Genomic DNA, 14,045 nt, shown 5'->3' on the forward strand with positions numbered 1-14,045 from the left:
CCGTGGAAAAATCCACGGGTTCGCCCGTCCTTTATATTCACCTGTCGCAACAACGTGGACAAAAGTATATCGCATTTGGTACTGGTGAGCATTATAAAAATTTCGCGATTCCGCTACGGGACGCAGCTCTCGCGGAGACACAGGCAAAATATGGCTATTATTAAAGAGATTTATTTAGGAGACTAGCTGTTAACCTGTGGAAAAATCTACGGAGTCGTATCTCGCATTTTTGTATCAAAAAAACAAACAGACGCACGAACAGACAGACAGACAAAATACGGCTATTACTAAAGAGAAGGATCCACGGCTTGGTCATGTATGCTGACGTCATAGATCACCGTAACAGCAAAAAATCTCTTTATAGATCTTCCAAGCAATTTTAGAGATTTCACCTTACACCAGTTGAAATCAAAAATATCATAACAGGGAAATTATATGCCATATTGCACTGAGCCTCTGTTGAGATAACTCAGTTATTATAATTGTGAACAATCTCATAAATTATTCCACAACGAAATACGAAACAAACGTACGTATCTTTTCAAAGTCTGCGCAAATTCTGCGCAAAAAAAGTGGTAATTAACCCGTGATGCTTTCCAATACACCTTTCCCGAGACCATGAGTCATACTTTTTTTAAACTCGTAAAAAAATATGAATACCATATTTTAATTCAGCATAGTTTGTTTAATTTATGTGTAAAAGTTTAATCTGATACGCCACCAGAAAGTGCTATTTTGAGGAGATATATATCACAGTTAAAGTTTTCTTAATGCTCAAATTACTATGTCCCGCCTCGTTTTCAAAAAGAAGTTGGACATGCCACAAATCTTTAAATTAGAATAGCAGGTTGTTTACTTGGTGCATTGTTTCGAAATTTTCTTTGTTTATGACATTTTTGATAAGGAATTCAAATCTGTTGTGCGTTTTTCATAAAACTCAACAGAAAAAGTTGCAGCACATCAAAATAATAAGTCTCGGCAAAGGTGTATTCTCTGTCTGTCACAAAAAATGGTATCGCAACTAGCAAGACACACGCAATGTGGTGTACAAAGGGCGGACGAACCTGTAGCTTCTTTCACGGGCCACCGACTAATATTTTGGAACAATTAAATTTTGTAATGACAGGCTTAAGGCTGTGTTTAAACCGTATTCCACAAAATTAAAGTTGCTGCAAGAAGAATTTGCAAAATCTTAGTGATGGTATGCTACAATCGTGGTCGCAATAGTTGAGACAAGACAACGAATTTCGAAGTTCGCCACCACAAGTACTTGCGTAGGCTCATTCTATATTAGATTCACACATCTTGAACTTGTCAATATTCAGAGTGGACTTAACCCTAACGGATCTTAGGTTATTTGGTAAATACTTAATTCTTAAAATGTGCTATTTGTTGCTGACGTCAGCAAGGCCATTAACGAATTTCGGGGCCTTCGTGGCCCCCGACGTGAATTATGTCGGTGTGCGGGCGTGCTAAAGAATGTGACTAGCAATTTTTTAAAACTCTCTCCCTGGTCTACTTGTGTGCAAAAGTAGCGATTTTGCAGCCTCTCGGCTGCAGAGTATTGACTATTTGACTCTTTTGTCCATATTTGGATAATAAGTAAAAAACTGCCTCAATATATCTGCCTCAGTCTCAATATATTTGTCCATGATTGTACTTGAAGTTCTAGCGTCAATAAAATTTCAATATTGCGGTTCAGTATGCAACGTTATTTTCTTTTTAAAGCCGCAGGGAGTAAGAGTAAGCAATCCATCATAGAAAATCCAGAAGAAAAACAGTCACATATACTGGACAGGTTCACACCATTGACAGTGCATTAACTACATTCGACTCCACGCAATTCGGCAAAAATAAAACGTCGGCAAAAATATTAGTCACTTGGACAAAGGTAAGTCATTTCTTGCAGACTAAATTTTTGAATTTAGTCACTAATAAGGAATAATTGCATAAAACTGATATAAACTGCCAAAAAGAAAGAAAAAACGGAGAAAAGGTGGTCGAAAAAAAACTTAGGTCGGAAAAAAAAATGTCGGCAAAAAATTTGGTCGGTAATAAAAAAGTCAGCAAATATTTTAGTCTGCAGAAGAGATTAGTCACCTAGACAAAATTTACTCACTCTTTGTCGACATTTTTTTGTTTACAGATGAAATTGTGTGTACCCATCATCGCCTCGCATAGGCCTCACAAACAAAAACAATTCGTCTTATACTTGGTGCTACAAATATTTTAATACGAGTTGATATGTTTTTCCCATAAAAAAATAAAAAAATAAAATTAAAATCTAAAAGACAAATTACTTGAAATTTACAGCTTTCTGGGATTGTATCTAAACGTAAAATCTAAACATTTATTTCTACATTTCACTAAGCCTATCATAACTGCTTTTAACTGCTTTACCGGAGAATAATTGACCGATGTCCATAACCTACTATCAACAAGCAATTTTCAAACAGATTTTATGGAGTAATTTTAGGGGCTTGATCTAACAAAAATCACTCATCCATTCAATGCTTTATATCCTAGGAAAAAACGAGTTTGTACAAAATCTTGATTAATATATGTAAGTAAGACAGGTGGGATACTCGAATTTTTAAATTTCCATATTCAATAGCTAAAAATGTAAATATATTTCCTTTATGAAAAATTATTTTTTTATAGGAAGTACAAAAAGATAAAGTAACAAATGGGAAATAGCGCCCCCTTTAAATAAGCGCTCGCCTGATAAAAGGGAGCGCTTAATCGAAAACTACCTCTAGAAAATTTTACTTTCTTATATTACAAAGACTAACCTTCATGCTATTATATTTTTTATTCGGGTTTTTTTTTAAAAAAAAAAAAGCGCCCATGCAAAAAGCCAAAAATTAAATAAGCGCCAAGCGCTTGTTCGGATTATTACGGTATATATTGATAATATTAAAGGATTTTTAAATACATGTAAACAAAATTAATAATTTACAATAAACAGATACCGTTGTTGAAAAAAGACGGAACATTTTTTTTTGCTTTGACAGTACTTAGCAGTGTAAAACGGGCTAAAGTGATACTCTCAGCTGTGATGTAAAAAGATTTAAAATCTCAAAAATACTTTTTGCAGATTTAGCGCCCTAATGAGACAGTGGAAACAGATTTGGAAACGTTAAAGATTTAACGCAGCTTAAATGATCATTAACAATACTGACTGAAATGGTTAAATAAAATTATTTAAGCAACATAATTATTTTTAAACTAGTCATTAAATCCTGAATTATCCGCTGTGCTTATGATACGTCCTGTCTCTCATTGTGAGTGCAGTTTACAAAGGAAATACTAGTTTGAGATGGTTGTACAACAGTCACAAAGGTGTAAAGCAACCCCTCAATAAAATTTGGTTGTACATCTTTCAGCACTAAAAATACTTATATTCATGAAAATTTTAGCGAATCGCACTTGACCAAACAATCCCATAAAATTTGCGAGGATTTAAAAAACGGATATTTTGCTGATGCGCTTTCTCGTGGGTAACAAAAAAGGTGTCATTTCTGAATATACAATTCTGAAGTTATACATGAAGCTTCGGGGAAACATATCAACTTTAAAATATGATTTATGGCTAGGAGTGAGGAGTTAATTTTTTTTTTCTTTTCTTTAGCAGAAATAATTTTCCGAACTAATTACTAAGAAAACTCGCGTTAGAAATGAATTTCTTATCAAGCTAAGATCTTTTTGCATGGCAATTTAAATCTGGCATTGAAATATTCAACTTACAAATTCTATCGGAGAAATTAGCTACATAAAATTACAAATAAAACTGCTTAGGCTTCGTGTTGTTAGACATAAACACCAAACCCTCGACTCTGAAGAGAGTGATTACATGGGTGAGCTATATTTCAAGAAATATAATGGAGCATTTTCATTCCAGTCATATATGTTTGTTTTCACCACAATCACAAATCAGACTCGGAAGGTATAGACTTTCTTTTCACTTTGTACGACGCTTTATATACCTTCGAGATCACATTATCGTACGGTTTTAACGAGCGACACATAAGCGGAGCCCATTCCCAAGACCGGAATTTTCTTGGCAACCAATCCGCTTTTTTCTTTTGAAGGATGTTCACCACGCAGATACATACAACGAGAATTACAATTGGTATCATTAGAGCGATAAATATCCTCCAACCAGGCAATGTTAGCGCAAAAATAAGTGTAGGAGCGATAAAGAATACCAGTAATAAGTAAGCCAATGCAAACCATCTGTATTCTGCAGTTGTATTGCCTAGATGCTTTGCTAACCTTATTGGAACTCGTCTCATAACAGGAACCGGATACCAAACAATTATCCCGGTTATATTGAAAAATAAATGGCACAATGCTATCTGTAATGCTAAAGCTAATCGATCACCGGACGACGCGAGAGCTGCTAGTACACCTGTAGCTGTTGTTCCGATATTTGCACCCAGTGTTAATGGATAAACCTTCTTTAATGGAACGATGCCAAGACCAACTAAAGGTGTCAAGGCTGAAGTGAAAATTGAACTTGACTGTACAAGTATAGTCATGCCTGCTCCTACCAGGATAGCAACATATCCTGTTAAGAAACCAAATGGTTTAGGAAATTTTGAGTTAAAGGTTTTTTTAATAACCAGAGCAATTTGACCTCTTAGCAAGGAATGTAATGTTTTTACAATCAGAACCAAGCAAATGCACAGAATCGCCAAAGCAACGAGTAGCATAATGACGCCGACAACTGTGTCCGACAAACCAGTGCCGTGCAACAGAAACTTGCATTGTCGTTCATGAATTGTTGTGTCCATTGTGGCGTTAAATGTTTCATTGATTTGTTTCACAACTGAAACAGTTTTTCCTTTGTCACACCAGTGTTTTATCAAACTTTTGTCGTCCGCTGATTTGTCTCCTTTAGCAATCTGTTCGATAACTTTTTTGTCAAGTTGAATAACAAGATTTGTAAACGGTTTAGTAATTTTTTTAAGCAATTCTTTTTTGTATGATTTGTCACCTGGTTCATCGGGATCGGGTAAGGACATCGCTGATATAATAGCCTTTGTTAAGTGATATAAGTACCCAGTTATTACTTCAATTGGCAACAATACAAGAACACATAATATATTAAACATATCGTGAACCGTAGCTCCAGCAAAAGCACGTCGAAATTGTTCTCTGTCGGCAATTTGTCCAATAGCAACAATCGTATTTGTAACACTTGTTCCGATATTTGCACCCATTACAATCGGGATTGCAGGACGTACATTTAAAACTAAAGCATTAACAGATATACAGTTAAAATCATCTCAGAATTTACAAAGAATACTTCCAGGGGGTAATCCTTTTAGACAGCAAAAACTGTCCACAAAGCACAGCCGCACGAAATAGAAAAGTGCGCGAACAATCACGCGAAGTAAAATTGAGCGTGAACAACTGCGCGATTTAAAATTGAACGGGAACAAATGCGCGATGTAAAATTGAGCGCGAACAATCGCGCGAAGTAAAATTGAGCGCGAACAACTGCCCGAAGTAAAAGTGAATTCTTATAAGAGAATACGCTGGTAGGGTTTCTGTTATGTGAAACTTGTTATTATGTCGCAATAAGGTGAAAATAAAATATATTTTCTAAGAACTTACTTCCCGACGCTACCATAGCAACAACAATGGATGTCGTCGTCGACGAACTTTGCAATAACACTGTTGCTAACACGCCAATCATAAGGCCGGCAACTGGATTGCTCACTAATGAATCCGACGCGAAAACTTGCCCTAAAATATGACGTAATGCAATACACCAACTAGAGAAATAATGTTGAGATATGAGCAAATTATGAGCAAAGTGTAAAATAATCAATATTCTGCAGGTGGTTAAGTAATAAGGTTTTTTTTGCTATTCTCCATGGTGATGATAATTACTGAATTTTCATATATATTTATTAGGCACCTGCATGTCAAATATTTAGGTCCAGTACCACCCAGGGCCTTTGATATTGGCTATTACTTAGCGTTTCTTCAAGCGTATTATGTAAAACCCAGAAATTATGTTAAATATCTTTTATTTGGCTGTCAGGAATTTGCTCAAGAACGCAAGCAATTAAATTAAAGCAGATAGTGGATATATTCACACAAATTTCCAACATCCGATAACGTCACAGAAAAGCGTTGACATAAGCAAAAAAATGCTGCTATTTTGATCCTTTCATGAACTACTATAACTGTCAAGTTTGATTCAATTTGCACAAATCTATTTAAGTTATAGAAGAGCGGGACTAGATTTGACAACGTCTAGAGAAACTCTTTATTGGTACTACAGCCACTGGTAGTTAACAAGTTTAATTTGTTTTCCAAACCTTATCACTAAGAGAGGGTGCCTTAGCAAACACACTTTATCTGAAAAAAAAAATGATAAAAATTAATTAAATTTTGGACCAGTAATTCATTTTCAAATTTTCATCTATCAACCATTACAAGTATTTTTACCAATTATTTTTTAATATCTTTATTTTTTTACCACAAAATGTAATAATAGAAGACAGCCATTTTTTGTTTAATAACAAAATTAATGTACCTGCAGTTTTTCCTCCGAGTAGACGAAACGCGGAACTCAAAAAACTAAGCGAACAAATAAACAAATACAACATGACCAGTAAAGCAATGACTTTAAGCAGGGTAATCAAGACACGCATAAATTTGTCTTTGTTATCCAATTCTAAAAAAAGTAATTTAAAGACAGACGGAAAACAAAAAGAACCTTCTCTTCCTCCAAAAAATAATTATACAATAATAATAATAATAATAATAATAATAATAATAATAATAATAATAATAATAATAATAATAATAATAAAAAATAGAAAAAAATAATTGGATTCTCTAGAAGAGGTGAGGGCTCTGTTAAAGTTGCTGTTCCCCTGTTAAGTGGTTTGAGAAAATTAAAATATGTTTTACTCAAAGATTTCGGCAGAACAGATTACCAGCAACGTTACGACGGTATTAACACAGTTATATGGAAAGACTTATATTTACCATTCCAAGGAGGTCCACTTGGTCTAAAGTCTTGCACAACTTCAAATGGATCGGATTTTTGTTCTTCATCTTCTCTTTGTTTTTCTTCTTCTTCTTCTTCTTTTTCAACTCCTCTCAGCATATGTTCTTCTAGATCTAACCTTTCCATTCTGTAGAAAAACAAAATAATACAGTAAGTTGTATTTTTTGTAACTACTTAGATTTGTGTGTATGTGTGTGTGCGTGTTAATGAGCAAAGTGTATGTGTGTTGATGAAGAAAACGAAACAAGAAAAAATGCTCGTGATTTCATCCATGGAAACGCTATTCTACATTGTGCGTCCATAGCTACATTAGAAACAGGAACATGATACAAAGATTATTTTTATTATCTCTATTGGATTCACTGTGGTGCAGAACTTGTGGAGAAAAGAAAGTTTTTATTTTTTCCGTAAATACAGAAATAACTTACACACTTCATGAGAATCTATTGATAAGAATCGTCAAGGCTTAATTTTTCTCGGGATAAGACATTAATTTTTGTGTGTGTGTGTGTGTGAAATTCGATTAATAATAAAACATGTCATCATATTTTTGAAAAGTTTTGAACTTGTCTATATTTTCAGCAATTAGTAAGAATTTATTTTAAGAAATATTTTATGCGTGTTCTCCTCTTAACCTATCAGATTTAAGAATTATTTGAGCCTCAAAATGTTGTTGAGAATCACGAGGCTTCAATTAAAAAGTATAATTTTGATAAAAAACCCGATACCGATGAATACTTTTAGGATTGGAAGAAATCAAGGATACCAAGGTTAGGGCTTTTATAGTGTAGTGGAGAGAAAAAACAACTTTTTCAAAAAATTATTGTTTTCTGTAGTTTTAAACTCGCATTAATTTCTTCCTGTGATCTACAAAGAAATTCAAGGCTGAGTACGTTTTTAATTTTTGGCAAAATCTCAACCTCAACGTTCTTATAAACTAGGCTACGAAACACAAACTAGTTTAGGCAGAGGAAATTGCTGAAAAGAAGCGAATAGGGAATATATAGAAGACAGACCAGTTTTATGAGATTAAACACTGTGAAGTTTGAAAGATTTTATGATTATTAGAACAGAAATTTTAGAATTTTCCGTTTTAAAGAGTTAGTATGTTGGTTTTTGAGTGATCCTTAATATCTTGTAGTTTCATTACCAGGCAGAGTCAAAATTATTAGAAAAACTGCAAATCGTAAAAATAATAATAGTCATAAAATCTCATATAGCAATTAAGCAAATAATTCTGACGATATTTTTGTATCGAAAAAAGACGAATATTTAGGGAAATATTATTATGTTAAAATTATTTACCCAAAATAACCTCTTTATTTCCTAGTGGTACTGCTGTCATAAAAGGTCGTACGACAGGGGTCCTAGCATGTTTAAAACTCTCATTTGAGATACAAAAGTCGTGCAAGCACAGCATTTGCTCAACTAGACCCTAAATAATTATTTACATTCTTAAGCAGACGCTAAGCAAAAGGGTTTGATTCACACATTTATAGTCTCTGGCACGACCCGGTCGGGTTTTAAACGACAAACTTCGGCACTACAAGCAAGCGCTCTACCATAAGGCTGCCAGTCGGCGAGAAAGAGAAATTTGTAGTGAATATCACTGAGCTAATCCATGCATCTTGTTTGATATATCTATATACTTCTTAGATATATTTAATTTGACAAAACATATTAATAAAAACACATGCTTTAAAGAGAAAATTATTTTCTCAATCTGCGTTGTAGCTATGCAAAACAACATGTATATGAAATTGGATAATGTTTTGATCAAAAAGACTTTAATAGCTGTTTGTTAATTGTAGGACTAGCTTAAATGGAAATTTGACTTTCAACTGCTTAACATCGAAGTCAGTGTCCTTTTACCTGATTTTTTCTTTTCTTTCCTGTAACATCAGCTTGGAAACTAGGTAGAAAAATTTAAAACCCAGTGTGGGATTTTCTGGTAAACAGAATAATATTATAGCTGGGTAAAACCTAAGCATCTGATTACCAAGTTAAATATTTCGGGCGTATTTAGGCGTGAATGGAGTCTTTCCTCCTCTCTCTTTGAATATTTAATTCTTAGTAAAAAATTGCATGAATTGTAAAACAGTGATGAACGTGTAAAAAATGACACAATGTCTTACTAATGTTTTTAAACACCAACTTACCGTAAAATATTTCACCACTTTTCTTTTCGCTTGAGCAATGATCCAACAAGCTAAGATGTGATAAATACTCCTTTTGTATTGTTTCTGTAGGCCATGCTTTTCATGCGTGTTTTCCTATCAACCTATCAGATTAACCACATATGAAGGATAAACCAATCACAATTCCAAATAGTTAAATATCGACCAATTAGGATGTGGATTATAAATTTTTTATCGTCACGATTACGCGGCATGAATAAACAACAAACTGTTCTCCATCTTCGATCCTTAAAACTTGACACTCACCAACATATGTTGTTTTCATAAGTCAAACGTCAAAGCTGAGGGTTCTACAGCTTTCATGGAGTACATTTTTAACTTGAAACGAATCAATTAAACGCCCCATTTCTTGGTAAAAATGGAGCTAATTCAAAGTTCGCAGCAATAAAAGTTTTCATATAAGCATATGGTTATCCACTTTTACTTGTTGGAAGAAATTTTTTTCAAAGAGAACATTTTTAAGACATATTCAAAACATATGTTTCATAAAAAAATTGTATTCATGTTTGTTTTGTGTTGGCTTGTCTTTAGTCACGTGATTTGCACGCTTTAGAAGTCATGGTAACACGTGTGTCTGAATAAGTAAAATCTTTCAATCACAATTGATTTTAAAACGCATTTTTCAATTTCTTTGTCCATATTTTTTTTTCTTTTTTTGTTCTTTATTTTTTTTTATTTTATTTTATTTTATTTTATTTTATTTTATTTTATTTTATTTTATTTTATTTTATTTTATTTTATTTTATTTTATTTTATTTTATCTTATTTTATTTTATTTTATTTTATTTTATTTTATTTTATTTTATTTTATTTTATTTTATTTTATTTTATTTTATTTTATTTTATTTTATTTTATTTTATTTTATTTTATTTTATTTTATTTTATTTTATTTTATTTTATTTTATTTTATTTTTTTATGTTTATTCTTTTATTGATTTTTAATATTGGACACGAGGTTAGCTTAACTGTCCCTGATGAACTGGAAGAAACAACCAGTTTCTGCAAATATCTTTCGATCACATTTATATATGGCAAATGACAGGCCAATAAAGACACCATTCCTTTGCACTTAAAAAATCAATATACATTTCAAAAAATGAACAGGGCTCAAGGTCGGAGACCTCATGTTACAAGCACAACACATAACAGCATGACAACGCCCATAACCATCATTTTAGAGAATTTTCCTGCTTCTTGGTTTATTTAAACCTTTTATCATGCCCCTTTTTTCATTTATTAGTTAATTCGACATCATTTAGACTTTTAGTACTAAGTGAATGACAGGTCAGGACGCCACTGTATCTTTGATAAATTCACAGGCCACGAGTTTTAAAAAAGTCTTTTAACACATTTTTCGTCGACTAACTTCTGAAATAACGCCAAACAGGAAGGCTCAGAATCAAAGCCCTATAACTTACAAATTCTTCTGTCATTGCTGGCCTTCGTACAATCTAAAATCGTGCGTAACAGATTTTTTTGCGTTTGAGTTTTGCTTTAGATTTGTATCGCCAAGAACAGCTACATTTACCCTGTTTTCGCCTCGTTTTTCATCTAGAAAGCATCAGTTCCCTGAAAGATAAATCGATTGTAAAAAAATGCGTTTCGCTTGATTCACAGACGCGTCCTTAAGGACGACACGTGGCTGATAGCGCGTTTGAAGCTACACACGGCTTCTTTACTATCGCCCACTATGATATGTTTATCAAATAATGCAATAAGGCAGTCGCTTGTAATATAGATTTTTTATTCCCTGAAGTAGAAACATATTGAAAGAAAAAGAAATTGACACAATCTATAGAACGAAACGTTTTATTTTAATAATTACAGTGAAGTACTAAACACGACACATATTTCGGTAAGGCAGCAAATAACTGTTTCAGGAGAATTTTTTTTTCGCCAATGTTATAAGAATTTTTTTGCGGAGATTTAATTTTGCAGACGAGATGTCAATTAGTGAGAATCTGACATTTATTCTGTCTTTGATGGTGAAAACATGTTTGACATGTAAAGAAAATGTTTTCCTCAAGCAACATGTAGCTAAATGTACAATCGTTTTACAAACTTGATCTTAAAAGCTGATCAGCTCATTTGAGGAGGCTAATGATGCTGTGACCGCAAATAGCTGTGAAATTATAGAATTAGCTAGTTTGGGAGAATATGTTGTCTGTTGTAAATGAGTGTTTGTGTTCATTGGCCTCTACAAACAACATTTGGATAAGTGTTTATTTTTTCTGCTAATACACTATTGTTCATTCTCAAGTAAGTAATCAAGTACGTTATCAAGAACTTTAATGCATCAAAACTGAGACTTCAATTTTGGTTAAGTTTCTTTTTTCTCGTTTACTATCTACTTGGAAACTTTAATTCACGTTCCTGCTTATTGATAGAAAATTTGCTTAGCGGTTCCTTTGCAAAATGTCGCAGAATTTTAAAGATAACCATAAATTTTTGCTAAAGATTATACGTACCGATACGAAATTGTTCGGTTTGAAGTGAAGCCCAGAGAAAATTGTTTTTCGATTTAGAAAATGGAAAATTAAGAACGATTATTATGTAGGCAACACCTAAAAAAAAAAATGTTCGTTATTCCAAAAATAACTAGATTTTTACACCCAATATTACTTGGACTAAAGCAAATTTTAGTACAGTTGCTTATAAGATGGTTGCTTATGTAAACAAAACACGTGTACCTTCTTTCAATTAGCAACAACGACGAAATTCAGTTTCATAGCAGCAAATTTAACCCAGTGTTGCTATGGAACGCAACATATGAAAAGAAAATATGGAAACATGTTCGTCAAAAAGTGTGCGTTGATTTTTCTTTTAATCGTATTTCGCAGAAAAAAAAGAAATTATAGAACTGATTATTTTCAAATATTGTGTCCAGGATTATGAAGTAAGAAGGCAAAAAAAAGTCCAACAAGCCTGTCAAGCATATTACCATAGAAGTAACAATAAATATTTCAAGCTATAGCAAAAAGCTCAAAGAAAACATAGTGGACTTTACTCTAGCGGGAATAAAACGTGGAAAAAGAACACTTAATAATGGATCATTCCGTTTTAACATATTTGTATATGTTTGTTTTATTTTCCTTGATATGCCTAAACATTCAGCTGCTAGATAAAGCAAGTAGCATATCTCATTTGTTTTTAAATATTCAGCAGAATATGCAATGGTTTAAACAAGACACAACGATATTTTCAAATACGGAAAATGAAAATGAAAAAACGTCAGGAGTGTGCTCGGTAACTTCAACACCAAAAAAATCAGTTATGTATATTAGTAATCAAAATGCTGAGTCATCAGTTTTGCCAAATTTAGTGCTGAGATATTCGAATGAATATAACCTAACATTGTGCAAAAGTTACGATATGGTATACAAAGATGGCAGAGCATGTTGTGATGTGATCATGGTCAAAGAAGTGGAAGGAATTGAGAAAAGTAAGTAGCTTAAATGTTAGCAAAGTTCATTATTAACATTCCTGATTTAATGTAATATGATAGTGATAAGTCCATGGGGAAGTTTCTTGCACCCTGAACATAATAGCAACTTACTCTGCAGTGGATTACCAATTTTTACACACACAATACAGCTATTAATGTGAAGCCCATATGTATGATCAATTTTCTACATACATACACACATCTTAAATAGACTCAGAGAAGGGGATGGGGTCATACACCAGGCCTTGTTTTATTTGTCTTAGTTAGTATGACCAATCATCTTCTCGTTATGAGAAACTTGAAACGCTCTGAACTTACCCACAAGCTTGCCTTGCACCATGTTAATTTGAATTAAATAATTCTGTACGCTAAATATATTTTATATCTTTTCAGTGAAGCAATCTCTTCCAAAGGATATGTTTGTTATGACGTCAGTTGAACATCCAATCCGCCATTTTCTACAAACATATAAACATGCAGGGATACATGAAGTAATGACTAGTTTGTTTGGTAATAAACTCAGTAAGTGGAATGCGATGAGAAAGTTTCTTCAGATTGACCAACACATCAATGAAGCACATGCAATCGACAATAAAGACAGTATATCGGTACTTCATTCTCTACCACGTAACTTGCAGTTAACAAATCTGGGTATTCGTGACTTCGATCCGTACGATTTAAACCGCAAAATTGCAACTTTTGATTTTATTGTTGTGAGAGAAATGTTTGATGAATCACTTGTTATTCTAAGAGACCGACTTTGCTGTTCCATACAAGATGTGCTATATGACAAAGCACAACAAGAGTTGACAGAAATAACAATACCGAAGGATATTGAGGACGCCATATTAAGATATAATAAGGACGATATGATACTTTACAGAACGGCTTTAAAGAGGTTAAAGAGAAGTATATTAGAACATTCAGACTTTGAGCAAGTTCACGGTATTTACCAATACGAACAAAGGAGACATTCTAAATTAAAAACTAAGATGGTGCCGCGAACGTGAAAAGCGGTGATTTCATTTCCTGTAGCAGCCTTCTCTAAAATAGTTTATCTTTTTACGCTGAAAACATACTCAGTTCTTCTGTTTTGTTTTTCAGTTTTCTAGAATTTCCTTTGTAATGCGACAAAATATTTGTGGCTTTATAGCTTTATACGAACGAGCGCTTTTCTTTAGATAACTGTGTCAGCAAAAAAACTTGTTTGCAGGTCGTATGGTTGGTCACTCACTACTTCTTATCATAAGCTGAAAGTCCCGTGTTAAAGCCAGTCGAAATTCTTAGTAAATTATATCTAGTATGCGTCCACCTCTGTGTTAGCTCGACAACATTGGCTTCCCTATCTTTCATGATTTTCCTTATTGA

At 33.2% G+C, this 14,045-nt stretch overlaps 2 protein-coding genes across 4 annotated transcripts; one reads left to right on the plus strand and one right to left on the minus strand.

The window, feature by feature from the left end:
* Window positions 1-2,566: 2,566 nt before the first annotated feature.
* Window positions 2,567-9,905, minus strand: LOC130628551 (sodium-dependent phosphate transport protein 2B-like). 3 transcript variants are annotated; one of them, XM_057441493.1, is made up of 6 exons: window positions 9,193-9,904; window positions 8,906-8,945; window positions 7,012-7,160; window positions 6,554-6,694; window positions 5,623-5,754; window positions 2,569-5,257 (listed from the first exon to the last, which is right to left on the minus strand). In XM_057441493.1, exons 2-6 carry the CDS (start codon window positions 8,932-8,934, stop codon window positions 3,927-3,929), a joined length of 1,782 nt encoding a protein of 593 aa, XP_057297476.1. In that variant the 5' UTR covers window positions 8,935-8,945; window positions 9,193-9,904; the 3' UTR covers window positions 2,569-3,926. The 3 variants fall into 3 exon arrangements, with proteins under 3 accessions (XP_057297478.1, XP_057297476.1, XP_057297477.1); XM_057441495.1 differs by lacking the exon at window positions 6,554-6,694 and having other exon boundaries at window positions 2,567-5,257; window positions 9,193-9,905; XM_057441494.1 differs by lacking the exon at window positions 8,906-8,945 and having other exon boundaries at window positions 9,193-9,903.
* Window positions 9,906-12,041: 2,136 nt separating this feature from the next.
* Window positions 12,042-13,841, plus strand: LOC130628553 (galactosylceramide sulfotransferase-like). Its single transcript, XM_057441496.1, has 2 exons — window positions 12,042-12,674; window positions 13,071-13,841. The coding sequence occupies exons 1-2, from the start codon at window positions 12,278-12,280 to the stop codon at window positions 13,685-13,687; spliced, it is 1,014 nt and encodes a 337-aa protein (XP_057297479.1). The 5' UTR covers window positions 12,042-12,277; the 3' UTR covers window positions 13,688-13,841.
* The last annotated feature ends 204 nt before the right edge of the window (window positions 13,842-14,045 follow it).

Source organism: Hydractinia symbiolongicarpus, chromosome 15 (assembly GCF_029227915.1).
Source record: "Hydractinia symbiolongicarpus strain clone_291-10 chromosome 15, HSymV2.1, whole genome shotgun sequence".
Classification (NCBI taxonomy): Eukaryota; Metazoa; Cnidaria; class Hydrozoa; order Anthoathecata; family Hydractiniidae; genus Hydractinia; species Hydractinia symbiolongicarpus.